The 27,070-nt window shown below is 48.5% G+C and overlaps 1 protein-coding gene across 2 annotated transcripts in view; it reads right to left on the bottom strand.

Annotated features, from left to right (window-relative positions):
• abca2 (ATP-binding cassette, sub-family A (ABC1), member 2) overlaps positions 1–27,070 on the bottom strand; it is a 49,314-nt gene that overhangs the window by 7,182 nt on the left and 15,062 nt on the right. Inside the window, exons 2-35 of one of the 2 annotated variants that reach the window (XM_078087439.1) lie at positions 26,181–26,274; positions 23,252–23,363; positions 22,415–22,578; positions 21,321–21,442; positions 18,997–19,110; positions 18,413–18,634; positions 17,020–17,408; positions 15,375–15,534; positions 14,620–14,748; positions 14,367–14,534; positions 14,085–14,181; positions 13,723–13,896; positions 12,685–12,787; positions 12,406–12,520; positions 11,090–11,280; positions 10,719–10,869; positions 10,412–10,616; positions 10,167–10,331; positions 8,861–9,041; positions 8,467–8,679; positions 7,071–7,267; positions 5,545–5,718; positions 4,837–5,033; positions 4,384–4,504; positions 3,930–4,208; positions 3,493–3,714; positions 3,096–3,198; positions 2,558–2,883; positions 1,834–2,047; positions 1,063–1,168; positions 870–981; positions 712–772; positions 332–506; positions 119–234 (exon numbers count right to left, since the gene is read on the bottom strand). In XM_078087439.1, coding sequence (XP_077943565.1) covers positions 119–234; positions 332–506; positions 712–772; positions 870–981; positions 1,063–1,168; positions 1,834–2,047; positions 2,558–2,883; positions 3,096–3,198; positions 3,493–3,714; positions 3,930–4,208; positions 4,384–4,504; positions 4,837–5,033; positions 5,545–5,718; positions 7,071–7,267; positions 8,467–8,679; positions 8,861–9,041; positions 10,167–10,331; positions 10,412–10,616; positions 10,719–10,869; positions 11,090–11,280; positions 12,406–12,520; positions 12,685–12,787; positions 13,723–13,896; positions 14,085–14,181; positions 14,367–14,534; positions 14,620–14,748; positions 15,375–15,534; positions 17,020–17,408; positions 18,413–18,634; positions 18,997–19,110; positions 21,321–21,442; positions 22,415–22,578; positions 23,252–23,363; positions 26,181–26,274 — 5,672 coding nt within the window. The remainder of the gene's footprint in view (positions 1–118; positions 235–331; positions 507–711; positions 773–869; positions 982–1,062; positions 1,169–1,833; positions 2,048–2,557; positions 2,884–3,095; positions 3,199–3,492; positions 3,715–3,929; positions 4,209–4,383; positions 4,505–4,836; positions 5,034–5,544; positions 5,719–7,070; positions 7,268–8,466; positions 8,680–8,860; positions 9,042–10,166; positions 10,332–10,411; positions 10,617–10,718; positions 10,870–11,089; positions 11,281–12,405; positions 12,521–12,684; positions 12,788–13,722; positions 13,897–14,084; positions 14,182–14,366; positions 14,535–14,619; positions 14,749–15,374; positions 15,535–17,019; positions 17,409–18,412; positions 18,635–18,996; positions 19,111–21,320; positions 21,443–22,414; positions 22,579–23,251; positions 23,364–26,180; positions 26,275–27,070) is intronic. The other variant, XM_078087440.1, reaches the window with a different exon arrangement.

Below are 27,070 nucleotides of genomic sequence, written 5' to 3'. Positions count from 1 at the left end.
GTCGGTGGCGTGTCGGTGGCGTGTCTGTGGCGCGTCGGTGGCGCGTCGGTGGCGCGTCGGTGGCGTGTCTGTGGCGTGTTGGTGGCGTGTCGGTGGCGTGTCGGTGTATTCTTCTCACCCGTAGAGAAGAAAGAGGGAGAGGACAGCAGGGAAGTTGGTCGGCGAGGTGTAGGCCGGCAGGTCGAACACAAACAGAATGATCACACAGCACGTGGCGGGTACCAGGTAGTTGAGCTGAGAAGAGATGATGCAGAGGCCACGTTCAGTACGTTCACACACACACACACACACACACACACACACACACACACACACACGGTTCCCTCCTCACCATGTCCCACATGTAGTTGGCCAGCCAGTAGATGACGGGGTCACAGCCGCTGACAAACTGAAGGTGTTTGGCCTTTGTGGATTTCTCTGCCACCAGAAAAACCACAAAGCTGGCTGGAACAAAGGACATGGCCACGATGATGAAGATGGCAATCACCACATCGGTACCCTGGAGCCTGCAGGAGGGATGTGAAAAGAGAGGGGGGGAGACAAGGGGAGGAAACACAAACATCCATAATGATTCATCCTGCGACTAAAATGACTTCATCATCTAGAGGATCAGTGTCGTCCAGCCAGAGATTTCATTTGTGATCTATAAATCATTGTAAAAGGTCCTTCGGGCACCGAGGGAGGAAATGTCCGCGTCACGGAGGAACTTACAGGTAGTCCAAAGAGAGGCTGGCGCTGGTTCTGTTCATTGGGTGATTTGTCAGCGTGAAACCTGTAGAACACAAACACCACATGACACAACAAGGCAACACGCGCGCAGGTGACAGGGAGCGCAGACCCCGCCTCCCTCCACGCCGGCCCCTTATTACCGTAGGCAGCAGGGTTGCCCTTGGCCGCGGGCAGGTTGGCGCGCAGGATGGCGTTGTTCAGGACGTTCAGGTACGTGGGCATGCTGTGGTAACCTTTGTTGTTGTACAGCACCTGCACACAGGCGATGCTCCGTCAGAGGAGGCTCGCGCTGCACCCGCCAGCTTCTGGGCCACTTCACGCCGCCCGCCTTACCTGAGCAGACCTGCGAACTGCTATCTTGCGAACCATTGGAGGGATCTTCCTCCCAAAGGACGCTGGGATGGATTTCTGGATGTTGCCCACTGTCAAACCACCATATCTTTGGAGAGCAAAGTCAATGGAGAGTCATTAGAACAAATGTACAGGTAAACCGAAGAAGGTCCCAAGGGGATGCTCGGAGATTATCCAGATGTTTGCATCTCCTGCTACAGTGACGCTGAGCCATCGCCGATGCTACGCTACGCTAGCGGCCACACAGCGTGGTTTCACCTCCGGCCCGTCAGTAACACGCAGCTGAGCATCAGTTATTATTTTAGTGCGTCAGATGAATAACTGCAGTATAAATTAAAACAAGTCCTTTAACTACTGTTCACATGACATCCTGCCACAATGTAACGTTACAGCCGCGACGGATTTCTTTCTCCTGTCAGGCGGCTTTGGAGCGCAGCACGAACGACGGCCCTGCGAGGCCGCTGGATTGTGATTCACTGCACTTGTATGTGTATTTCCACCACTTCGTAAAATATATGTAACATGCAGTTGAATTACGGTAGTCTGCTAATATCGTAAATTTACAGCTTTAACTGTTTATTCATGACATTGGCCGTTAATTTACAAGCAAGGGATGGAAATTTTACTGTATGTTACAGTTATTATGGCATACTGTAAGATACCGTTAGAAATGCACCGTAAATTTTACAGTAAAATACAGTATCCATCTGTTACGTAGAGAGAACCCCGCTGTTCCTGCAGGTGTCTTCTCACCTGTGCAGGCGCAGCCTGTCTGACGTGAAGAGCAGATACTCGGAGACGTTCCGGCCTGTGATGTCCACCAGGATGTCGCCCGTGACCACCTTGGTGAGGGGGGGGCGTCCCCCCACTCCACTGGGGCAGGAGAAGCCCGTCCCCTGCATGGAGCAGGTACAACGCACCGGCTCGTGGATGGACAGGGGGAGCGTGGGCGGAGACGTCACAGGCTCTGGGCACACGGAGGAAACACCTTCTTTAGCCTTCGCCCCGTAGCAGCCGACGGTAATAACGTGCAGCAGCAACGGGACGTCCCCAGACGGCGGCTCGCCATCTGACTTCCTATTGCCTCTCATGGCTTTCAGACCCATTTTCTCACAATCCTCAGAGGCTCCCTCACTCCTTCACACGCGTCTCAACGCTTTCAGAGATGCCCGATGAATCATTTTGAGGCTACAGCAGTGACTAAAAGTAGCATTCTGTTTTGAACTTGGATGACAACTATGGTCATTTTATTGAACTATTTCAACAGAACGGTACAATGAGCTAATAAGAAGAATGGGAGTTGAATAACTGCTGGTGAAATGCCTCGTTATATGTTCATACCTTCAGCTTCTGTTGCACCGCGGTGGTCTGATACAGACTAACATCTGGTTTACACCGGTCTCAAACCTCTGGCTCAGCCAACAACGGCCTTTTTTAAACTCGTCGAGACATGTTGGGTCCTTTGAGATGGACTCACCGTGGACGGTGGTTGGAGGGGCCACTGTGAAGTTCCACAGCCCGTCCTCAAAGCGAGGATCCGGGTCATCGGACGGCGCCGGTGAAGGAGGTGGGGGTACGAAGTTGGAGAGAGGGACGCCCTGGGTGAAGGAGTCCAGGCACATGGAGACAAAGTAGCGGGCGGCCAGGGTCTTGGAGTTGTTGGCGCTGGGGTTGAGGGTCTGGGCCAGTTGGTCCAGGGTGCTGTTGAAGGGGGTTTTCAGGACGCAGGTGGCCCCCACTCCCGAGGGCAAACGGAGGGTGTTGATGATCTCCTGTGGGCTGGCGTCTGGGGACACCTTACTCCTGAGGGGGGGGCAAAGATGCTGATTGACTTTTCTTTTCTTCTTCAATCCCCGACGCCATGTAATACTTTCAATGATCATTGATTGAAGTAAGAAAAGATTTAGGGGGGGTCATGTGGTCTTTTTTACGACATCATCACGGCAGCGTTTCTCTGACCGCGTTGACAGACGCACATCTGTGTATCGGTGAGCGCCGTGTGCGTGCGGCCGTACCGGTACTGGGGTCTGTCTTCGTTGGCATAGGGGATGAAGTTGCCTCTGGGTTGGGTGTAGTTATGGTACTGAGAAGGGGACAGAGTCAGCGGGGGCAGATCTCCTGTAAACGTGATGGACGGAGAAGATCACCGACCTGTTGTTCATGTTAGCATCAACATTTCATAACAATAGAGCACTGTGAAAAATAAGAAAATAAAAATGTCTACATTAAGCAGCAAGTAGCACTGCATTCTTTCATGAGACTCATTTTAACTTGGAATCAAGCAAACAGCTTCACATCTGTTTTTGTTGCACAAAGGGTCAAAGGGTAAAGAATCCTGGTTTAGAATAACAAAGGCAGCACAGCAAAAGGTTTCCAGAGGGATCACAGGGACGTCTCTATGCAGAATCTCACCAATCTCGGGCACGGATAAGGCCACGGTCATGGCCACGCAGACGAAGAAGGCGGGAAGGAGGATCTGAGAGAAGAGGCCCTTGGTGTTCCTCTTGGCACAGTGGAACCGCTTGACGATGAGGCCGTGGAACTGACTCAGCTTCAACCACCAACCCTCCAGCTTGAGGCTGCTCTGCCCCTCCAGGACCTCGGGCTCTGGGCACAAGGGGTTCTCTGCATCCCCTGGAGGTCAGGAGGTGGGAGAAAGGGGTCAAATGGATGATGTGGTTCTGTGTGGACCGCAATTAACAACTGTCCGGCGCTTCAAAAGTTTAACTTGAAATCAAACGTAATTGCTGATTTGTAAACGCGAGTTCTCAAGGACACGTCATGTGACCATCAACCCCGGCTGGGGGCTCAGTCTCTGACGCGGCACGTCTGGCATCTGGTCGTCTTACCCCTCAGGCTGGCACAGTCGGGCTCTTGGCCGTTGTCAAAGAGTGGGCAGTAATCTCCATAGAAGTCTGCGTACAGCCCCCCTTCGTCCCCCCGCACTGAGCCGATGGACGAGGACGATTTGAGGGAGGACTGGCTCTGACTCAGCCTGGAGCCCTTCACCAGATTACTCAGCTCCACCTCCGGCCTCTCACTCTCCACTGAAGGTCCCGTCTCCCCCTGTGGCGCCCCCTGCCCTCCTGAACCCACTGAGGGCTTCCCCACTGGGGAACCCTTCATGTCTGCCAGAGGACAGAGAGACAAGGACAGGATTCTAGAATCTACGTCTAGAGTCAGAGCTGTAATTCAGTCAGTTGACACCAGTATTGTTGGGAAAGCCACGACTAATCGATACCAGCTAAACACTTGAGTGGCTCTGTGGAGCTCTGGAGACACGAGAGAGAAACATTGTCTCACCAGCGTCACTGTTCTCCAGGGACTGGTCCTCCTCAGACACTTTAAGGAAAACCTCCTCCAGGGTGGTGTCCATCACCCCAAAGCTGGTCAGAGCCAGGCTGTCCAAGCTCTGCTCCAAAGCCTGAGGAACGCAACACAAATGACAGTCGAGTCTAAAGAGAGCTGTCGTCACATTATCTGGACACTGTGGAATTTACGTGGCAGTATATTGTAAAACACGCTAACATGCTCCCGTCGCACACTACCGCTGCCTCTGCAGCCACGGTGGAGCCTCTGGGTTAAACATTTACAGTTCATCTTAAACTTATCTATCAGACACGGTTTTGTTTACAATGATAATAAGCATTCATACAGAATAGAGAATGTGTTTGTGATTACATTGGTTCCCAAAGCACGAAATTGTTCACTTTTCGTGCAGAAGAGCATGAGGAGGTTTTCGGGTGTGCATGTTACCTGGAACAGCCTCTCGAAGCAGCCCTTCTTCACGGCCTCAGAGGGAAGGACGTAGGACAACTCAGTGTTGGAGTCCGACACCAGCAGACACGAAGCCACAAACTGGCGAATAAACTGGGTGACCCGAGCCTCTGAGCAAGGGGACAGCGAGGAGGATGGAGACAGAGAGGAAGGAGGCTGCAGCTGGCTGCCTTGTCCTGGAGGATGGAAGGAAAGCACACAACGTGATGGATGCATTCAGGAGGCTCAGGGAATTTACGGGAGAATGAGACAGTCATTTTAAATCTATTGCATCATTTTTACAGTAAAGGCGTTTCTGACGTCCATGGAGGATAAACATCCAGCAATAGATTATTCTGAATATACACACGTGGTTACAGGACAAACACACAGCTACGGTTTGCATGCAGAAAATAAATAACGTGTTTAAGATTGGGAAAACATGTAGAGTGAGATGTGGGTCCAATAGGACCACGTCTGATTAGAACAGGTCTGTGTAGAATAAGACTGGATCAGGTAGAATAGGAACAGACCACTGTACCCTGTCTGAAATAGGGTTACAAATATTACATATTGGGATCATATCCCAGTATACCGGGAGACAAAAAGACAGTTTTTTTATTGTTGTCATTGTTTTTGATGCTGAAATGGACTAAAATGGGGTTGAAATTGGGTCAATTTAGAACCCATACAAAGAAGGCCACTCACCTCTGCCTTCACTCTGCTTCTTCACCAGCGTCAGTTTGTACCCGTCTCCGTAGGTGCTCTTCAGGAAGAGTGGCGAGCCGCAGCACTTGAGTTTTCCGTGTGAGATGATGGCGATGCGATCTCCCAGAAGGTCTGCTTCGTCCATGTGGTGGGTGGACAGCAGTATTGTACGACCTGGGGCAGAGGTACAACACGTACTGAAGCAATAAGGTACGAGAGGCTGTACTTTATCATCCAATAATAAGTTTGGGGTGTTGTTAGCAACCCTCCAACATGATTGAAGATAAAGTACTGCCTCAAGTAGCTGCCTGTCAGCACAAAATAGCTGTAGCCACCAAACGTTGTGTATCTCATTTCAGTCGTCTAGAGAACAAATTGTCCCCGTACGTTCACGTAAACAGCATCGGGTCTACTTGGAAGATCTCGCACCATCTCATTCATTCACATTGCTCATGACGTCCACTTAATTGTCCGGTTGTGAAAGTTCTCATTGCCCCAAACCCATCAAACCCATCAAACCCACCAAGCCCACCAAGCCCACCAAGCCCACCAAACCCACAAATCCCATCAATCCCACCAATCCCACCAAACTCACCAAACCCACCAAACTCACCAAACCCACCAATCCCACCAAACTCACCAAACCCACCAAACCCACCAAACCCACCAGACCCACCAGACCCACCAAACCCACCAAACCCACCAAACCCACCAGACCCATCAGACCCACCAAACCCACCAAAGCAGGTGACAGCACATCAAAGGTTACGTGGAAAGTCAGCGAGTCCTTTTCGGATGGATGGGTCAAACGAACACAGGAGACCGCTGTCAGTGTCCCCTGGGACACCAGAAGTGAACGTAAACTCCTTTTGGGTCCATCACGGAGAAAATACCACTAGTCACGTTGGGACAGTTGCTATGTGACATTGCTTTAGGTGTCAAGTAACAAGTACAAATACTTTGTTACTGTACTTAAGTAGACATTTTGAGTATCTATACTTTACTGGAGTATTGATTTTCAGACGACATTTTACTTCTAGTCCTTACATTTAAAAAATAGCCTCGTTACTTTTACTTCAGACTTGTCGTTCAAACACACACAAAAACAACTATCCAGATAAATGGCGCCATCCGTATGGAGTGAACACCCTATTGGTTTTCTCCGCGATGCGCCTCCAGATCAGAGTGACGCCAGGTGCAAAAAGTGATCGGTGGCCGGTTCCTTTGCGTTTGAGTCCTGCCTTCCACCCACCCTGACATCAGGCTTTAACACAGATCTAAAGCCCTAAGCAGCAGCTGCCCCCCCTCGAGATGTCTGGAAGGGTTCAGTTTGTATTTTGCGTCAGATCACGACAGAAGTCATTTAAGTTAGGACGGGTCCTTTACTAAACAAACCAAATATGTTGTGGTCTTTAACCGTCTCCTTATATGACGTCATTTCTGTCTCCACATGCTGCGCTACATGTGTCGGTGTCCGTCCGCCACCCCCAAAAAAGCCCCCAAAATAGGGGTGAGTCCCCACTCACCCTGTTTGTACTTGAGGATGAGGTCCCAGATGGCCCTGCGAGCGTAGGGGTCGACCCCGGCGGTGGGCTCGTCCAGGATGACGGCCCTGGAGCCCCCGACGAACGCGATGGCCACAGAGAGCTTCCTCTTCATCCCGCCGGATAAAGTCTGCACCAGGCTGTGCCGTTTGTTGGACAACTCCAGGTCAACGATCATCCTGGACACGCAGCAAAGCAACAATATTCACATCAGGGAGCGGAAGGACGATCCTAAAGGATCGACAACGGACGGACTGAAGACAGAACAACCGTTACAATAACAGCCAAGATGAATAACTACAACATCCAAACGTGTGTGTGAGCCATGCGAGGAACCTACGTTTGTCTATCTGCACTACAACACAATAAATACAGTATAATGCACATTTAAACAGTACTAATTAGAAAACATTCTGCGCTGCAATTAATCGTTGAAAATCTGCCCTTTTGGCCTATTTTTGGCCTATTTACATGATTTCTTGTAAAAGACCGAACTCCTCCCAGGGATTGAACCCGATTCTTTTCAAATTCGCACAATGTAATCTCGAGGACCTTACCTCTAAAAAATGCATTTTGCCGGAAGAAATTCCAAACTATGTGTGTAGGGAGCATTTTCGAAAAACCACCATTCGGCATGAAAATTGAAGTTGTTTTAACTCGACCATACTTTATCTAATCTGCTCCATGTTTCTCATATAGCATGAACTTCTCACCCTGTAGACATCCATGAGATCATTTTTAACCTTAGTCATAGCGCCACCTGGGGAGAACAGGAAGAAGAATGTTTTTTCTATTTTACACCCTGCTCCTCACAGGTTATGCTCCTCAAAGGTTAATCTAATCCCTCTCAAAATTTCTTAGCAGAGAGGTAAGACCTTGATAATGCTTCACTGTGAATATTATAAGAATCGGATAATCGGTGGCGAGAGCCGGCAGAGCTGATCCTTCAACAACTAAACCGTTGTAACTCTACTGGACATCATCGGATTCTTTCCAATTTACTCATGTTTGATGAGACTCTGGGCCTGAAGAGATGTAAAGTTGAATCATGTCGTAGCGCCACCTACTGGTAACAGGAAGTCACCTTTTCTAGTATCCAGTAAAAAACGAAGGTGGCATTTTGAGAGGCTTTAATTTCTAAAATGGTACCTCAGAATGTCCTGGTTATCACCGAGTGACACCTTGTGTACTCTCTGCCTGAAGTGGAAATACGGTGCAACTATTAGTCGTTTCCTTTTAAATCTAATCTAAAATTGATCAGATGTAGTCTTGTGATGGCTCATGTATGGTATTTTGAGAGGCTTTCATTTTGGAATAGTGCATCAGAATGTCTTTCTTATCCCTGGGTTTTGCCTGAATTTCCATGAACAGAACTCACTTGTCCATCTCCTTGCGTATGTCTTCTTCCGCCATGCCTTTGAGCCTGGAGTAGAACCACAGGTGCTCCTCCACACTCAGCTTGTCAAAGAGGACATTGTGCTGCGGACACATGCCCAGGTTCTGTCGGATCCGCTCCATCTCCGTGCGTATGTCGTGACCATATATGGTGGCAGAACCAGAGGTGGGCGGGAACAAGCCGGTCAGGATGGACCTATGACGATTCAGCGTGGGCGGTCGGTAGAAGTAGCAGCGGTTAAACAATTTCCCCTTGTTGTTCCCCTGCACATATTGTTTACTGGAGCCTCCAACATAAGTGAACGCAGTTAAAAGGGCACAACATGTTAGAATGTATTTATTTATAACCAGTATTTGTGTCAGCAGTAATCGCTCACATGGTTGTGGTCTTGCCAGCGCCGTTGTGTCCCAGGAAGGAGACGACCTGGTTCTCATGCAGGTTGAGGCTCAGCTTGTTGAGGGCCAGCTTACTGCCGGTCTTGTACACCTTGGTCAGTTTGTCGATACAAACCACCAACGGCAGGTGGCTCGGCTCCTCCTCAATGCCGCGCATCTCCTCTGGGGCGATAAGTGGTGCACAAAGACAGGCTCTTCTTAAAGCTGTTGCCAGGAAACGTTTCACTGTGCATTAAAGCAGCGATGAGCCCTTCTGCAAAGCCTCTCATTCCACTGCGTCAGCCGCCCGCCCTCCTGGTCCTGGTTCTTTCCTGCCTCTCTTCCTTCCCAATGTACCTTTCTGCAAACCACACGTGTGGTGGTTCAGGGTTTCTTTTGCTTTCAGTCAGAGCAAGCGACATAGCAAATGAGCCACTGTGGTGAAACGAGTACAACCGGCGCGCAGCTCTTTGAGAACGGGATGGCTGGAGGGGGGGTCACCTAGGAGGCAAAGGCTGTTAACATTGTTACGTAACGTTATGTAAGAATGTCCGCTTGGGCCGGCAGTAGTTTATTTACGATACTTAGGTTGTTAACATCGGTGCGCTTCCTGTCAGAACCAATGGTTTCACAGTGTGAGCCAGGTTGCATTGTGGCTTTGTGTGGCTGTAAAGGAAAGGCCATGTTTCCTAAGTACTAAGCTGATTCCTGACCAGTCACTAATCTAACGGACTAACAGTCCTTATTTGACGCTTTATTTCTTTATTCTTTTCATTGCACTCACTCACATAACCATGGACGGCTTCTGCTGGCCTCCAGCTTCCTGTTGAAATGTGATTTTTGCGGCGTCTCTTCGTGCATAATTCTGATTAGATTATCGGTACTTATACCAATAATATAAAACACTTGCTTAAAAAAACCTGCTGGGACTAATCTCTACAAAATAATATAATAATGCGTTGTTAATATCCAGAGTAACGGGGACTCAGTTCCTGAAAGAAAATCTTTCTAAACGTACTCTCTCAATGTTGTAGCATCACAATGTTAATACTTTTCACCTTAAACTAGCTGCTTTTTATTGTTTCCAAATGTGCTATGCTAAACTAATCCAATCTAAGCTAATCAGCTGCCGGTTGTACCTAGAAATATATATTTTTAAAGATTTTAATATTGGTTTGGACGTGTACAAATGTTTAGTGGTAGAGAATTGTTGCCAGAAGTCACACAAGGAATAAAAGTCCCGGTAGTGTTGATCATATAACTTTCACTGTTTAGGTGAATCTATAGAACAAGAGCGTTTGTCTGTACCAGATCTCCGCTGGTCCATGGCACATGCCTGGTCTTCCTCCATCACACTGAGCCGGGCAGCCCCGCCTCCACACCACGGCCAGTCCCAGGTCTCGACACGCCCACTGCCCGACCAGTAGGACCTCTGCAGGGGGAAGTACCAGGGACGGGGAAGCCCGTACATTCCTACGGGAGAGGAAAACACCTTTGATTTGTCTCCATCTGAAAGGTTGGTCGGTGAGGACTCATGAGCAGAGGTTGTTTACCCGGATGCACAGCCTCGATGTACCAGGTGAGCACCCCGTACACGGCGGCGTCGATTATCAGCATCATCATGGACAGACCCAGGTTAAAGTCATCGCCTTCTACTGGAGACTGGCTGATGGTCCTCCACTGGATGCCAACGCCTGCCACCTCGTACAGAGCAAAGTACTTGGAGCCCAGGCCGAATGCCGTGGTGGACATCAGAGACTGAGGGGGGAGGGAAGTATCAGCTGCACTTTTCCCCACAGTGACAACACATGAAGAAAACAGTTTGACCCAAAAGGTGGTAAAAAAGAGGAAAGGCCTTACAGCGATGCACTTTTCAAAGGCAGTGATCTTGTCGTGGGCGACCTCCTCCCTAATGGCCACATACATGTAGGGCACGTAGCTGAGGAAGTAGATGATTCCTCCACAAGCTGAAGCCAGCTTGGCTTTAGAGTAGATTACCGACACCAAAAAACTGGAAAACAAAGGAAAGTTACACGGGCTTCTCCTTCATCTCGTTTCATGAAATCACTTATAGAGGACGCACAGTGGAAGAGTGGAACGGTGACATTAGGCTACTTTAAAAAACACACACATATTTCAGTGTATACATTTATGTTAACCTACAGTTGACCACACTGGCTTCATTTGAGCTGTGGAAAGGGACGCTCGTTTGATGGAACAAGAGGTCTCACCAGAACATGATGGTGGCCACAGCGTAGATGGTGAGGAAGAGCCAGATGATGAAGGGGTTGCTGTGGAGCAGCACTCTGCCGTACTTCAAGATGGCCGTCAGAGCGGTGACCGAAATGGAGAGCTGGACGAAGCCGGTGATGAACCAAGCCACCCAGTGGACGGCGTTGTTCAGACCCATCATCTTCATCACCTGACAGGTGGCATGAGGGTTAGTGTGTTCTGCAGCTGCACCTCTGGGGGGTTTGGTCATTCAGTGGCGGTGGGGGCGTTTTTACTTTTCATAAACTAAAATAGTGTGATTCAAAGGAGAGCTGCAGGGCTTTAGTATTGCCCTCAGGTAAAGGAATAGACACACACACACACACACACACACTACATTACTTATTTCGGTCAATAATTGATCTCATATTCATGTGTATGTTAATTGACATTAGTATACTTTATTTATTCTTACTAGTTTCTTGCCTTTACCCTCCATTTTAATGTACATTTTATGTTTATCATAATATAATGATATAGTAGTGGTATTAGTAGTATTGTTGGGTCTGCGCATGGGATTTACAAAAATATAGTGATTTAGGGTTTTATGGGGATTTACAGGGATCTGGTTATTTAATCGCACATTTTGAAATTCATTCATTACGATTAAAAGTTTGTTTTTCTTCTTAAGACTAAATCTTACAAGCAATGAGTAATCACTAAAGTGTGTATTTTGGACACTTTGCTCTCAACTCTCCATCATTTGACGGCTGTGTTTAAGGTGCCAACAGTCTCCCCACATTCAGCAGGACGTTTTCAAACCTCGGTCCTTTAGGGACACAGCGGAGGTCCTCTGCAGACTGTGTGCCGCGCAGGGTACATGTAGAGATGGAAGTAGCCTAGCAGCTAGCTTAGCCTATCGTAGCGGTGCGTAAAGTGGTCTGTTAGCCGCTCCCCCCCTACGTAGAAGAACTGCTCTGCACAGTTCTTCTGCTTGTTTTATTTCCAACGCAAAACGTGATCTGCATCTTCAGCTCCCGCCTCGCTCTCTTCGATCTAACAGCGTTTTCATTTCTGGGGGATCAACTTTGTTTACTTCCAGCACACCGTAAGTAAGCAACGTTGCGTTAACTGCATTAAAATATTTTATCGCATTAATCGCGGCCACATTAATCGCATAGATTAACACGTTAATATTGGCAGCCCGAATTCTTTATAAATGATTCTATTAATGGTCATAGATATCTTGCAAGGAACCACAGTGACACAAAGCACCAAACATGGCTGACATGTAACCAGAGAAGGTGGTGGCAGACACACCACCCGACAGTCTCACCTCCTTGAGCCGGTGCTCCTTCTCAGCCACGATGTGCTGAATCATCATGGCTACGGAGTAAACCCAGGAGATCACCATGCACAGAGGCATCATGTGCTCAATCACAAACAGAAAGCTGAAACGGGGAATCGTCATCAAATACTCACACGTTCACACGGTACAAACGTGCAGCACACATGTTACACTACATGGCATTTAGCTGACGCCATATGACATCATATTTGTATGAAATCTCAACATGATGACCTAAAGAAGGCCACCAGCAACAGCAACTCTTACTCGTCTCGGGTGTAACATGGGTACGGGAACATCTGGACGTAGTTACCGGGCTCCACCACATCGTGGCCCACAAACGTGTTGATGATGGCTCTCTCAATCATATCTGGGGAGGGAGACAGAGAGAGTAACCGATGCTGCTTCTCTTCTGTCAACTCTTCACGCTCCCGTTTCCGATCGCTCGGATAGCGTCCCAGCAAAGTGAAGCAATAACATCATCCATTGCAGCAACTTGATACTAGGGAGCCTCCTACTGTCTGCGTGTCACAGTGTCCTTGGGAGTCACCCTGACTACCCGTATGTGACACCTATAACGGTCCAGCTTCCCTCCTCCATCCATCCAGCCATCGTTATGTGTGGCTGCCTAACCAGTTTAGGGCTGTGGAGCGGTTGAGGACGCTAAACTGGGCTGACAGATATGAGGCTTTCCCACCTACAGGCCATTTAAAGCGATGAATTAACCGAGGTGCATGTCTGTGAACTGTGGGCGGAGCCAGAGGAAACTAATGCTTGTCAAAGCTGGTGATTACCTGTCAAATACAGCAAAGCATATTGTATCATAATCACTCTTTTAGACTTTAGGGCGTGTAGGATGGTTTCATCTCGTGTCCACTTACTAGGACATTCTATTTGCCTACATGGTATCGAGGTGGAGGCAGAGACGCCACCACCACCACATGAGGTAAATCCTCAGATCAGCTCTGGGCCGACTTCACATTTAGTCAGTTGGGCTCAACGTTCTGTGTCAGATGAGCAGCTTCCCTGTTCTCTTCTTATGAAATAAAAGGCCGTGTGAGACGATGCTTCTCTTCTCTCAGATTCAAAATACATTGTGTCAAACCTTAAAGTCGGGCCTCATGGACCTGTGGACATATCTGTCTACATCTGTATACATCTACATACACATCTGCAGACAGAAAGGTCGACCTTTTTCAGATTCCAAACAAAGTGGACGTCCACATGTGACCGTGTGAATAATGCATCACATGTTCAAGCTGCTTTCATCAGTGGTGATCCGGCACCCAGGAAGGCGTCGCCTACCTTGGATCCAAACAAAGCCGTACAGGAAGTAGAATTTCCCCCCGGTGTTGGGCCCCGGGCGCCAGTAGGCCCGTCGGATCTCGTTGGTCTTCTCTGTGAAGCTGGAGTTTTGTCTGATTTTGTAGAGAACATGAGGCGGCAGGGAGCCATCTTTGTTAGTCTGGACAATCACACCTAAAGCACAAGGAACATATGTTAGGTCCAACTTTAATCCACGCCTGCTGTCCTGAGGGGGGAGAATGGACGTGACCCCTCGCACTCTGGTCCCGTCCCTCCAACTAGAGGGTGCGATCCATCCGAAACAGAACATCGGGTGCTAGTGTAATTTAATGAGGCAGCACGATCGCAGCGGGACGACTCACTGGCAAACACGGACACGTTGTCCCGGTAGGCCTGGTTCAGGGTGTAGTTCACGATGCTGTCCTCGTCAGGGAAGCCCTTGAAGACGTCCACGCTGACCTGGAGGCCCCCGGGGCAAAGACACTTATCACAAACTACTGCTAAGCGCAAAGGGAAAAGGGAGTGGCTCTATTCGATGACGTCACAGCCTTGGTCTCTACATCCCTGCTACTTACTGTTCGTGGACTCTCAGCAACCTGGAGGTCATGTGACATGGCCGACTCACTATCGCGCACTTTACCAACCTTAGACATGAAGCGCGTCCAGCCGCAGGCGGCGTTGTCGATCGTGTCCAGCTGCCCCAGCAGGGTGGAGATGTTTGGAAGGCTGTAGTTGCCCTCCATCAGCCCCTGCACCAGCTCGCTGTCTGTGCCGTTCAACAGCTCCGGGTGCTGCTGAAGCTCTGATGACAGCTGGGGGGGGAGAAGAGGAGGCAGCGTTACATTAGACTCCTGTCAATCAATGTATGGACACTGACGAGTAACGTAGCGAGCGCACCTGCCGGAGCCACACCAGGTGCTTGTGCAGCCGGCCCTCCTCCAGGAAAGTCCTGAGCTGTGCGGAGATGTTGAGCCACACGTGGGTGTAGTGCGTCACGTTGCCAACGAATGCAAACGTCTCATTTGCCTGAGTGGCGAAAGATGGGAAATATTAGATTTTGTTCATTACATTTGGCATGAACGCCGCCATGTGTCCTCCCTCCATCTCTATTCCTCCCACGCCGCACGGCTATCTCAAGCATCTGCTCCCCCACAGAGGACCGGGGGAGGCTTCATGCTGGAATCTAACGCATGAAACCATTCCCTCATTTCACGCCCTTATTTTACATTATATATTATAGTGCTCTTCATGCATCTGCCAATAAATCTGCATATGCAGCGTGATATGGAGACTAATTATGTATATTTGTTTATATATGCTGTTTATATATAAATGAAAACAGAAGGTATAAAAATACAATAAATAATAATTCTAATAGATTATAATAATAAGAAAAATATAGAATTTGATCAAAAGCAGGCCGCTGTAGTTTTTAACAGCGTTCCCTTAAACAGGAAGAAATTTGGGATCTATTTTCAGCAGTAATGTGATGCTCCAACACGTATTTGATGATGAGATGTGTATGTAGGACAGTGTGTGTGTTAATGAAGTAACAGCGTCATCATACAGCACTGGGCGGGTTCCTTCGGCCTCCGCATTGAGCGCAGCTTGCTAACATGCTAGCAGCGCTGCTCATACACCAACCTACTTGCCTTCTGAATGACTTTATCCACCTGGGAGCCAATGGGGGCGTAGAGGATCTTGGGATTTGTAGTCATCAAGTGAACCAGTAAACCCAGATTCCTCTGTTCTTTACTGGTGAATCCAAGAGAACTCATATTCCCTTGTTTCAGAGCCTCCGGCTCGATGATCCTACAGCAGAGACACAGGTCAAAGGTCATTACGGCAGTGTAATTTCATAGACTACTAAAATAACTGAGCAGGGCAGGCTGCAGCGTGTCCTCCGCTCTGCAGAGAGGCTGATTGGCTGCAATCTGCCGTCCCTGCAGGACTTGTTCGCTTCCAGGTCTCTGAAGCAGCTAAAAAGATGGTAGCCGACCCCTCTCACCCCGGACACGACCTGTTTGTGCCCCTTCCATCTGGCAGGAGGCTGAGGTCCATCAGGACTAAGACCTCCCGCCACACGAACAGTTTCTTCCCGTCGGCAGTCGGGCTCATCAACAGAGCCGGTCCCCCACTGACTGACTATAACATCCCACCGGTCACTCCCCCTCACACTGCACACGTCACTTTAACTGCAATTCATCACTTTGTCGTCACTTTGTTACTTTGTCTCTTGTCTGTTACTTGTTCGTTAGTGCACTTTATGCTTATTTTTCTTTTTAACTTTTTTAATATTTAAAATGTTTAACTTTATTCCCTTGTTTTATACTAACCCATAGCCTTATTCTACTAACATTAACATTAGCATTTCATTTTACTTTATTTTATTACTTGTGCACTGCTGTCTTGTCTGTCTACTGTCGCGCACCAACCGCCAAGACAAATTCCTTGTATGTTTGGCATATTTTGATTCTGATTCTGATTCCTGAGGACAAAGCGAATAACTTCACTTGGCTCTTATTTTTATAGTTTAAGCAAAAATTTCCCTGAGGTGTAATTAGCAAAAGTTGATTTGCTAAATGGATCCGGACCCGTTGGGGCCGAGGGGAGTGTGGACACCTCACTAACACTAGTTCAGAGACGTGCAGGAGGACGAGGGGAGTGTGGACACCTCACTAACACTAGTTCAGAGACGTCCAGGAGGACGAGGGGAGTGTGGACACCTCACTAACACTAGTTCAGAGACGTCCAGGAGGACGAGGGGAGTGTGGACACCTCACTAACACTGGTTCAGAGACGTCCATGAGGGGAGTGTGGACACCTCACTAACACTAGTTCAGAGACGTGCAGGAGGGCCGAGGGGAGTGTGGACACCTCACTAACACTAGTTCAGAGACGTCCATGAGGGCCGAGGGGAGTGTGGACACCTCACTAACACTAGTTCAGAGACGTCCAGGGGGCCGAGGGGAGTGTGGACACCTCACTAACACTAGTTCAGAGACGTCCAGGGGGCCGAGGGGAGTGTGGACACCTCACTAACACTAGTTCAGAGACGTCCAGGGGGCCGAGGGGAGTGTGGACACCTCACTAACACTAGTTCAGAGACGTCCAGGAGGGTCCTGCCTTTCATTCAAAAACTCTGCTTAATGCAGGTGGTAAATGGTTCTTTTATCGTGATCACAATGACTAAAGTCCAGGGAAAAGGCTGTAAAGACGCGCATCTGTTCTCTCGTGAACCACGCGGCCGTTTGACGACGTTTCTGCTGCTCCGTCGCCCCGGCCGGCTTCACCCACCTGTTGTGTCCACACAGGATCGGCTGCAGTCCGGCCCACAGCTGCACGAATGCAGAAAACTGAGAGTGAGGGTTCTCCACCTCCTCCGTCGCTTTGCCTCCTCCTCCTCCTCCTCCTCCTGCCTCTGCCCCCTCCGGCCCCTCCTCTGCCGGGATGTCGGTGGTGTTGGCGCCCCAGGTGGTGGTGGTGGTGGCGTTAAGCGGCCCGGTGGTGTTTGCGGTGGAGGCTGAGGCCCGACCGGTACACGCTCCTTTGGGCAGCAGGCGGGCCAGGCCCGAGAGCAGGTCCACGTCCTTCAGAAGCCGCTCGACGTGAGCCAGGTCCTTCAGTAAGGCCCCCAGGTCGGACTGAGAGAGCGGAACCAGCGAGCTGTACTGTTCCAAGTGGAGCTGGTGGAGAACAAACAAATATAATGTGATCCAAATTCTCTGTTATACAAGAATGAATTCCCCGTGCCGTCACCTTTTGGAATCTGGATAATCATCACAATTAATAATACAATTAAAAAGGTATTGCACAAGTTTACTCTCACGCTGCGTTCAACTGGGACTATGGAGCCCAACAAGGTAAAAGATGTTTATCAGTCATTGGGGAGACGAGCTGAACGTTTCTGGTCACACACAACATCCGCCAGCGGCTTCATGTCTCCCACTCGCAGTTTAAAGGCTGTATGAGAACGAAAGATTGTGCGTGTTTGTTTTAAATATATCTGTTGTATCTGTGAGGAAGATGAGAGAGGAAGGAGTCGTTCCCAGAGCTGGAGCCCCAGACTGCAGGAAGCCTCCTCAGCCCTCTACACGTCAGCTTCCCAGCTTCATTCATCGCCGCGACTCACCGCCCATTAGTTGCATGAGCAGGGAGCAATGGGGGCGACTAGGGTGCTGTCCATTATCTGTAACTACAATGCTCAGAAAGGTTTGTGACGTAACCACCAAGCGGAGGAGGGACAGAGGAAGGGCAGCCTGCCCAATGAAGAACATTTACAGGTGCAGGTAACGGAAATGAAGCACTTTGAGGGCCATAGAAGTCCATTAACCAGTGCAGTGATCCAAGGAAAGTCCCATTAGGGACATCCCGAGACGTGCAGGCCTCCCCATTCATTTGTGATAAAAAAAAGAATAGTGACGGAGGATCCCTCCTACATGCCGGGTCAGGGATCCTCTGCCGTTCAACTTCAGGTTCTGACTGTTTCCTGTGCCGATGTGAGAGGCAGAGGACGCATGTGTCCACACTGCACAGCCCTCTGGGGACAATTTGTGCTTTGGAGCTTTGCCAAATCAAATCAAATTGAATGAATGTCTGTTCTGGACTAAGCACAGGCCGCTCAAGGGGGAAGAACAACGGCTGTACGAATAACCAATCGCTTTTTTGACGTCACACATTTCTGATGTACCTTCTCACTGACAATCTGCGTGTCGAGCTGCTCTCCCAACTGCAGGCTCATCAGCCTGAAGCGCTCTGACCTTTGACCCTGCCCTCCGCCGCACATTGCGCCGTGATAGGCCTGCAGCAGCGGCTGCTGCTTTTCAGGCACCGGCAGGACCTTCCTGAGGTCGTTGGCCCCGCCCTCCCCGCAGGTGAGGGCCTGCAGCATGGCTCCAGTCAGAAGGGAGCCCTGTGAGAAACAGATCACAACGTCTTTGTGTTTCCATCACTCGGTCTCCATACAGCGGCACTTTTTGGATGTGATAGCGACTGTTGGCCTCATCACCCTCTTTGTGAACATGAAGGTCCCGGCGAACTCAAAGAAGTAAAAAAAACAACAACAACTAAAAGTGTTTATTTTGGGAAGACGAGGCCACATGTACGTCATCGGCGCGGAGATGAGCTGCTCTGCTACCAGCCCAGCAGAGGGCGCTGCTCCGTGTGTGGTGGGCTGGGTAACTAACTGCAGTCGAGCTAGCGATTGCCACCACAAAGTGGAACTTGGTGCCACACGTATACACGCAGATAAAAGTGTGGGTCCAATGAACGTACCTCCAGGTGATTAATTATCTCTTCAGGTTTTGGGATGGTGTCTTTTGTCCCCTGAAGCCAACTCTGGGCTCCTCCTCCATCTCTGAGAGATGTACCGAAGATAAGCCTGTACACCTTCAGGACACACACACACGCACACACACACATGACACGGACATGAGTGACAACTCAAAACTGCTGGCTATGTTTGATGGCGCTGCAAAGAATCACTCATTTGATTTGGTTTCCCTGACAGAATAAAACTGAGATCACAAGTTCAACAAAACATGAAGAAAAACATCAGTAGGATGTAAAGTGATTACATGCAGGTATTCACAACCAAAACATTGTGGGACAAAGGAGCTTAAAGAAATAGTTTAGTGCAAAACAACAACTTTGTTGTCCCCAAGCCGGCAGTCGGCCCTGGTTTGGGACGAGGGAAGTTCATCTGAGTTCACCATCACCTTGTGCCACAAGCCTGGCAAGACTTCAGCAGCCCCCCACCGTACTGAACAACAAAAGTGCCCCTTTCCTCATCCATCAGTATTTAAAATAAAACTTACTCTCTCTGTCATCAATTCCCCTCAAATGTGTTTTGATATCGGGGCATTTACTTGAGTTATTGTGAGAATTTTGCCCCGACGTGCTGCGCGTCGCCCACACGCCCGCATGTCACCAGTGTGATGCTGCGTATGCTTCACGTCTGTCACCAAACAGCAAAAAACACGTGTGTGTGCTGTCAGCTTTATCGAGATTAAGTCACTCTTGATTATTTTGCACAGCATTGTTTCTCATTTACACAATTTGCAGCATAATACCAAGAAAAGAGAGACTCCAAAAGCAGAGGACCTGCAGCAGCGCGACCGAGGAAAGAAGACTGGAGACGCTGCGAGAAAGCGATTCGGGCAATGCGAGTTTCTGCAGCGTTTTGTGACACATTTTAGCGTAAGAGGACAATTCAGCTGGACGTCATGGGCGATGTGAAAGAACGAGATCTGGGATGTTTTCAGACGTACTGATTAATCTCCTCGCTAATCATCAACCAACCTCTGGTGCTAAGCAAACAAACGTGATGTTTACAATGTTTGTCTGTTGCGTAGCAACAGGGACGATATTATATCTATATATAGATATATGAAAGTTTAATGTTAGCGTTCGGTCGGGGTGGGCTGCATCTCGCCCCCCACCTGATTGAGCAGTAAGTTTGAAGTACAGCCTCTCGTACCTTATAAGTACAACAGGCACTGGTTGTGTCTGTTTCTGCCTGTTGGTCATTATTTATTCAGTTTGAGCTTGTTAACACAAATAAATATATAAGTTGGAAATATTATTATTATTTTTAATTTCATGAATCGTTTTGGCGACGGTGCCCTTATGTTTTGGTCTGAGCACCTGCCCCCCAAATGTCTGTGCACGTGCCTGTCAGCCCTATGATATAATATGATGTTACTGTTATTTGGGGTCCGATGTTCCCAGATGGTTTGCAGAAGGCCACTCCTTCCACTCCTTCCACTCCTTTCACTCCTTTCACTCCTTTCACTCCTTCCACTCCTTCCACTCCTTCCACTCCTTCCACTCCTTTCACTCCTTCCACTCCTTCCACTCCTTTCACTCCTTTCACTCCTTTCACTCCTTCCACTCCTTCCACTCCTTTCACTCCTTCCACTCCTTCCACTCCTTTCACTCCTTTCACTCCTTCCACTCCTTCCACTCCTTTCACTCCTTCCACTCCTTCCACTCCTTTCACTCCTTCCACTCCTTCCACTCCTTTCACTCCTTTCACTCCTTCCACTCCTTCCACTCCTTTCACTCCTTCCACTCCTTTCACTCCTTCCACTCCTTCCACTCCTTCCACTCCTTCCACTCCTTTCACTCCTTCCACTCCTTTCACTCCTTCCACTCCTTCCACTCCTTCCACTCCTTCCACTCCTTCCACTCCTTTCACTTTTCGGTAGCTGAATATAGGGAAGCAGTAAGTCACGCCCCAAAACAAAGCCCTGTTATATAAAGCTTTTAACAATGTGGGGAAGGTTGTATAAAACAGCTGAAACTGTTTACCTGGAAGCTTACTGGTCTAATCATGCAAGTCTTTTCAATCCAGAATCGTAGTACAAAAAACTATGGGTTTCAGTGAAAGAGCCCTGAGTGTGACGACATACCGTGTTGGCTATTCTATACGGTCATTGCTACCTTGATCTTATAGCAGCCTCCTTTTATACCGTCAGATTAAAGGATGCCTTCTCGGAATCCGCTTTGACCTTCGACCTACGGATCTGTCTTTGTGTGGATTCAGTGTTCTTCGTATCTCCAAGCATCCCTGTATGTGTGCGGCGGCGGTGCCTCACCTCCCGGAGGCTGACTGGAGCGTTGAGCAGCAGGCTGCTGCTGGAGTTGGACAGGGAAAGGTTCCTGACCAGGAACTGCTGGAACACCGGCGGGTTCTTCAACACGCTGGCCAGCGTGAAGCCTGCAACCCAAACACACGCCGTCATTTCACTGCAGCTTTCTGTTAGTACATGCATACTTTATTCACTAAAGAACAGCAACGTAACGATGAAGAGGCTGGCAGACCATCGGTGGTGAACTTATACGTCCATTCCTCACGGTTCAGTCTCTCTAGAGTATTTTTTGATTGCATTTCAAATAATAAAAACAACTCATTTTTATGTAGACTGCTGGATGCATTCAAGATTTATGGTCACTGTCTTGTGTTCTATGTTTTCTATAATAGCCAGGACATAAAACATAAAAGCCTGGGTGTTAATCACCCCATCCTACGACTTTAATTTGACATTTTTCTGGTTAATGCCCTCAAAACAAATGATTGCAGCACATCTCCGTGAGCCCTGGGGGGTAAAAGGGACCTCTGTTTGCTGTCACGGTTTGGTTATGCCTTTAGGTGGAGAACTGCAGCATAGACATCGATTTCCAAGTCTTATTCACATTGTCTCAGTGAACATTTCACTCATTTTTTGATGTGCATTTCTGCATTTGTACTGTGTGCATGGATAAACTATCACTTATGTTTTATTTGTGTCCTCGTGTAGACAAAACACACTTTGGATGACTTTTTTAATTATAAAATTACCTTTTTAAACAAAGAGCATTTCAACAATGCTTGGATGTTTGGATAAAAAACACCATTTAAACTAAAAAAAATCAAGGATGATAAATTTCTTAAATCAAGATAAAACTTCTTTGAAGTAACATTCAGTATCAGCAGAACATCCCATGACACGCTGAAGCAAACTACATCACATCAGGGCTGCTGATGTCTCTTCAACCCTCCCTTCTCTGCTGCAAGCTATGTTTTCATTGGCTAGCGCATCGCTGGAAGTTCCTCGCTTGGCGAGCCGTGACGTTAAATGGACTGTGCTTCGGACCGCTTGCATACTCACTGGGGATCTAGACAGATCTAGATCCCCAGTGTTTGTCACACCTTCACTGCTGTTGAAGCTGTAGTCCGCAGGCAGACGGCTTGAACTGAGACTCTCCAGGTGCTGCTGCAGCTTCTCGAGCTCTTGACCCAAACCAGGCCGATCGGATGAGAAGAGGCGGTTCTGTTCAACCACCTCACTGATCCTGTGCAGCAGCTGGGTCACACTGAAGGAGAGAGATTCACACATGTGGACAGTGAACAGTGTTTCCCACACACAGACTAATCTGTAATCTGCAGAAAAGACAACAAAATTAAAATAGCAACGTTATGGTGCGAAAAGAAAATACATCTGGATATATAGAAACGCAGAGTGCTCTGAAAGAAGTGCTTTCCGTGAGGATCAAGGATTTATTTAATAATCCTGGTAATTTGTGTCTTCTCATATGTTCTCATTAGTAATTAAATCAAGAGGCATTTAAATTATCAAACAAACAGGCCAATGGTTCTTCATGGACGGTGGAGCGATTCCAGCGATACCCGACTACTAGAAGATGCTATAAAATACAGCACAATGTATGCGATGCAAGTAGCAGAGGCATGCACTTGTACTCCATTGTGCCTGTTGCGTAGCAGAAATAGAACCTGGTTCAACTTGTTTGCATGAAGACCCGACATGGTTTAGTCACCATGTAGCCCTTTGTGTTGGGGCTGCGCTGACAGACCATCTCCATTCAAATGAATGACATGGCTACATTTTTATCAGGGAGAGTCCTTCTGAACGTTTGTTCTCGTCTCAAGTGTCTGCACAGACAATAATGGACGAAACAAATGATTCATTCAAGACAAATAATGGCTCTGCAAGGACCAGTTAAGTGATTCCTGATCCAGGCTACTCACGTGGAGTTCTTGTACTGCAGGAAACCAAACTCATCCCTTTGTCCATCTGGGCACAGCGACTGCATGATGGGAATAATGCCGGCTGAGGTGAGTGGGGCTGAGCTGTAGAAGGCTGGACACGAGGGAGGAACAACGGGGACAAAAAGGAAAAGAGACAGAACCACAGACACAGGAAGAGGCAAAGAAATACCCAGGATGGAGAAAAAAAGAGGATGAAGACCAAATGGGACCATGAGGATGAAAAAGCAGAGGGAGAGATATTGTGTTAGATTTGGAGAGAAAGAGATGAGAGCCTTGAACGGCAGCACGGCAGCTAATGGCTGCCACATGTTACAGCAGGGGCTGCCACCTGTCAGCGCAGAGGCTGCCACATGTCAGCGCAGGGGCTGCCACATGTCAGCGCAGGGGCTGCCACATGTCAGCGCAGGGGCTGCCACATGTCAGAGCAGAGGCTGCCACATGTCAGCGCAGATGCTGCCACATGTCAGCGCAGAGGCTGCCACATGTTAGCGCAGATGCTGCCACATGTCAGCGCAGGGGCTGCCACATGTCAGCGCAGGGGCTGCCACATGTCAGCGCAGGGGCTGCCACATGTCAGCGCAGACGCTGCCACATGTCAGCGCAGGGGCTGCCACATGTCAGCGCAGAGGCTGCCACATGTCAGAGCAGAGGCTGCCACATGTCAGCGCAGATGCTGCCACATGTCAGCGCAGGGGCTGCCACATGTCAGCGCAGGGGCTGCCACATGTCAGCGCAGGGGTTGCCACATGTCAGCGCAGAGGCTGCCAGATGTCAGCGCAGAGCACGCGGGACACTGATCATTCTGCTGCACATAAAGACAATGCTGTTTTTCCTCATCCGTCTCAAAGTGCCGGCTGGACGAGCCTTTTAACAGATAAATAAAAGGAAACTTCAGCTCTCGTAACCACGGTTACTGTGCTACTTAGGCTCGTCTGTGTGTTTGGCCTTGTATGTATTCAAACACACAAACACGTCCTGTTGTCCTCCAGCTCACTGCGTCTGTCATATCGTCCACATTAACCACTCATGCTGGACAGCAGTCATGTCTGGTGCATGAATAAAACTTTTCCATCCAAAGAGATGTACGGCCTCTTGGTGCCGTCCACAGGCCTCAGCAGTTTATACCCTGGGACCAGTCCTATGCATCTGAGCCAGCTGCATCATTTCTGTTTCCGGGTGGATGTGATCTAACAGAAGAACTTGAGGGTTGATTAACTACAGCATTCATTTACAAACTGATGAAGTGTACAAACACAAACTGTGTGAGTACTGGACGTTCCATCAGCTGTTTGCACTCTTGGCTGGGAGTCAGATTATCCCTGGTGGACGTAACAGCCCAAGTGCTGAGTGAGGAACCAGCAGGCAGCATCAAGCAGTTATTTAAGGGCGTTTTATGAAAGTGGGAATCACAACAACCACGAGTCCCTCGGTCATGAAGCCACGACGCAGGAATTCCGAGGAGATAAAAAACGGGTCTAACAAACATTTATCAATTGATACTTCAACAGCATTCATCCTGGTGGTGGGCTTGAATGATGATGAAGTGGGTCTCTGAGGTAGCTAAGCACATCAGCTCGTTGACATCAGTCCTCTCTGACCAGCGATCCGTGAACATCACCGCGTGAAACGGGTCCGAATGCATCAGAACAAAACGACTCTGATTAGATTGGTGAATTAAGCCAGCTGTTCACAGACTCAGTCAAATACTTATCACACAACAGGCGAGTGTGACTTCCTTAAAGCCCCTAAAGAGGGAACTGTCAGGGTAAGGAAGACATACTGCGCCATCACTGCTTCTGAGACTCAAGCCCGGCGACCGAAAACAAGGCTTTTGTATCAAAGCAAGTGAAGGAGCAAATAAGTCTGTAAAGGATGAGAGCGGGAGGAAGTGTTGACAGCACATAAACACAGCTGCTTCCCTCCAGAAGTGACTTACGATTCAGGCATGTATCTGCCACATACTCATGTGACTCAATGTTAGAATGGAATCGTGGACCCGGGCCGCTCTCAGATTGGGAGAGAGGAGCTGATGGGACACGACATTTGTCCAGGGTGCCAAAATCATCATGTTTGGAAGATCTCACTTTACAGATTTATAAACTGTAAAGACGTGTGATTTTGGGCCACACAATAAAATACAATGAATTGAATTGTAGACATATCTGATTAATACAATGAGCGAGGGGCGAGGTGTACTGGTGGAGGAGGACAGCCGTCCTTGATACATGGTATAGATCAGATATAAACACAGACAGAAACACACACAACTACAAAACAGATCAACATGTCAGTATAATGTAAGCCAGGATCAGGTGTGGGGATAGAATTAGCCTTAGTGGTGAAACTTACAAACTGGTCCATCCAACAGGTGGAGAACATGCATCATGCACAGAAAGACAGCCGAAAAAAGAAAGAACAGCAGAACACAAGACAAAGAAGCAGTCAACAACAATGACAAAAATAAATCAAAATAAAATAACAACTACAACATGAACAGTAATGAACTAAGGCAGTGGAAGAGTCCTGACAGCTAAATAAAGGACTCAAAAGCTTCAGCACATGATGAGAGGCACATCACAGGTTTGTAACAGCAGCAAAGCTGTTTGTTTGCGAGTCACATGTTGGTTTTGTATAAAATAACGGGATAAGTGGTCCACGCTGAATGACCTCTGAACAATCAGTTTGAGACTTTAGGACAATAAATACGATCTATCAGAGCTGTAAACAGACGAGACCAAATCAAGCACTGCGTGCTCATCCCTTTCAATTTGTCTGTCTAGAAGCTCCTTAAATCCATCAAAACGTGCATCCATTGGCTTCTGCTTGTACTCTTTGACAGCACAGTGGATTTGATTAGTAGGATCCGTCCCCTCAACGTCTCTGTTTGTGTCGTGCTTCGACTGCCTACCTTCTTTGACAGGCATCGCTGGCTTCTTCTGCCTCAGGCCCAGAAGGATGAAGAAGAGGACCAGCGGGATGAAGATCTCAAAGGCCAGCACCCACTGAAGGAGAGGAGGACGAAATGGAGCAGATTATTGCCAATGGAAGCAGCCCAAAGCTGAGTGTAGTTTCAGTGCAGTGACCCTGCTGCCGGGTCGACTTCACCATGAAGCCGCTTGTCAGATCCCATCTCTCTGCTCATGGATCTCACTGTGGAACAGATTGAGTTTGCCTACTGTAACAAAGTCATGCTTTACAACAGGGAGGGAGCGTGAAAGACTCCATCTGCTCCGGAACGCCACGGCAAAAGCCTTTGGGTGAAGCTTCCTTAGTGTTCACAATGAAACTACGAGGAGACAGATGTTTTCTAAATACTGCAACCTGTATGCTAAAACAAGCACCTCCTCACGGGCCTTCATCATCACCTCAATATTTATATATCCGATCAACACCACAAAGAACCATGTGAGTTTGGACGCAAATGGCGAGTGACGCCGAGAGTGAAAAGTGGCAGGTTCCCTTTTCAGTAGAAATGAGTCGGAGGACGTAGACACACATTGTTTCCATCGATTAGTCCCCCAGATTTACAACTTCAGTGGGGGGTGCGAGGCGCTAGATTCTCAATAAAGAAGAGAAAAATACATTTACGGCAAACTGCGAAGATACTCATTTACATGGGATTTGCATGGGGAAGAGGAGGCTACACGCCCAGGTGAGATGGCTTTGGGGACCTGCAACTCTACTGAAAATATTGGCCTGAAATCCATTTTCATTCCTGATGTAGGAAAAACACTGCCAGCAACTGGACAAACAGAAGTCTGCCAAACCAGGAGAGCAGGTATTAATAGATTTAAAAAA

The sequence above is a fragment of the Gasterosteus aculeatus genome, chromosome 13 (genome assembly GCF_964276395.1).
Source record: "Gasterosteus aculeatus chromosome 13, fGasAcu3.hap1.1, whole genome shotgun sequence".
NCBI lineage: Eukaryota > Metazoa > Chordata > Actinopteri > Perciformes > Gasterosteidae > Gasterosteus > Gasterosteus aculeatus.
The sequence above is the reverse complement of the archived record's forward strand: the minus strand, read 5'-3'. Positions and strand labels throughout refer to the sequence as shown.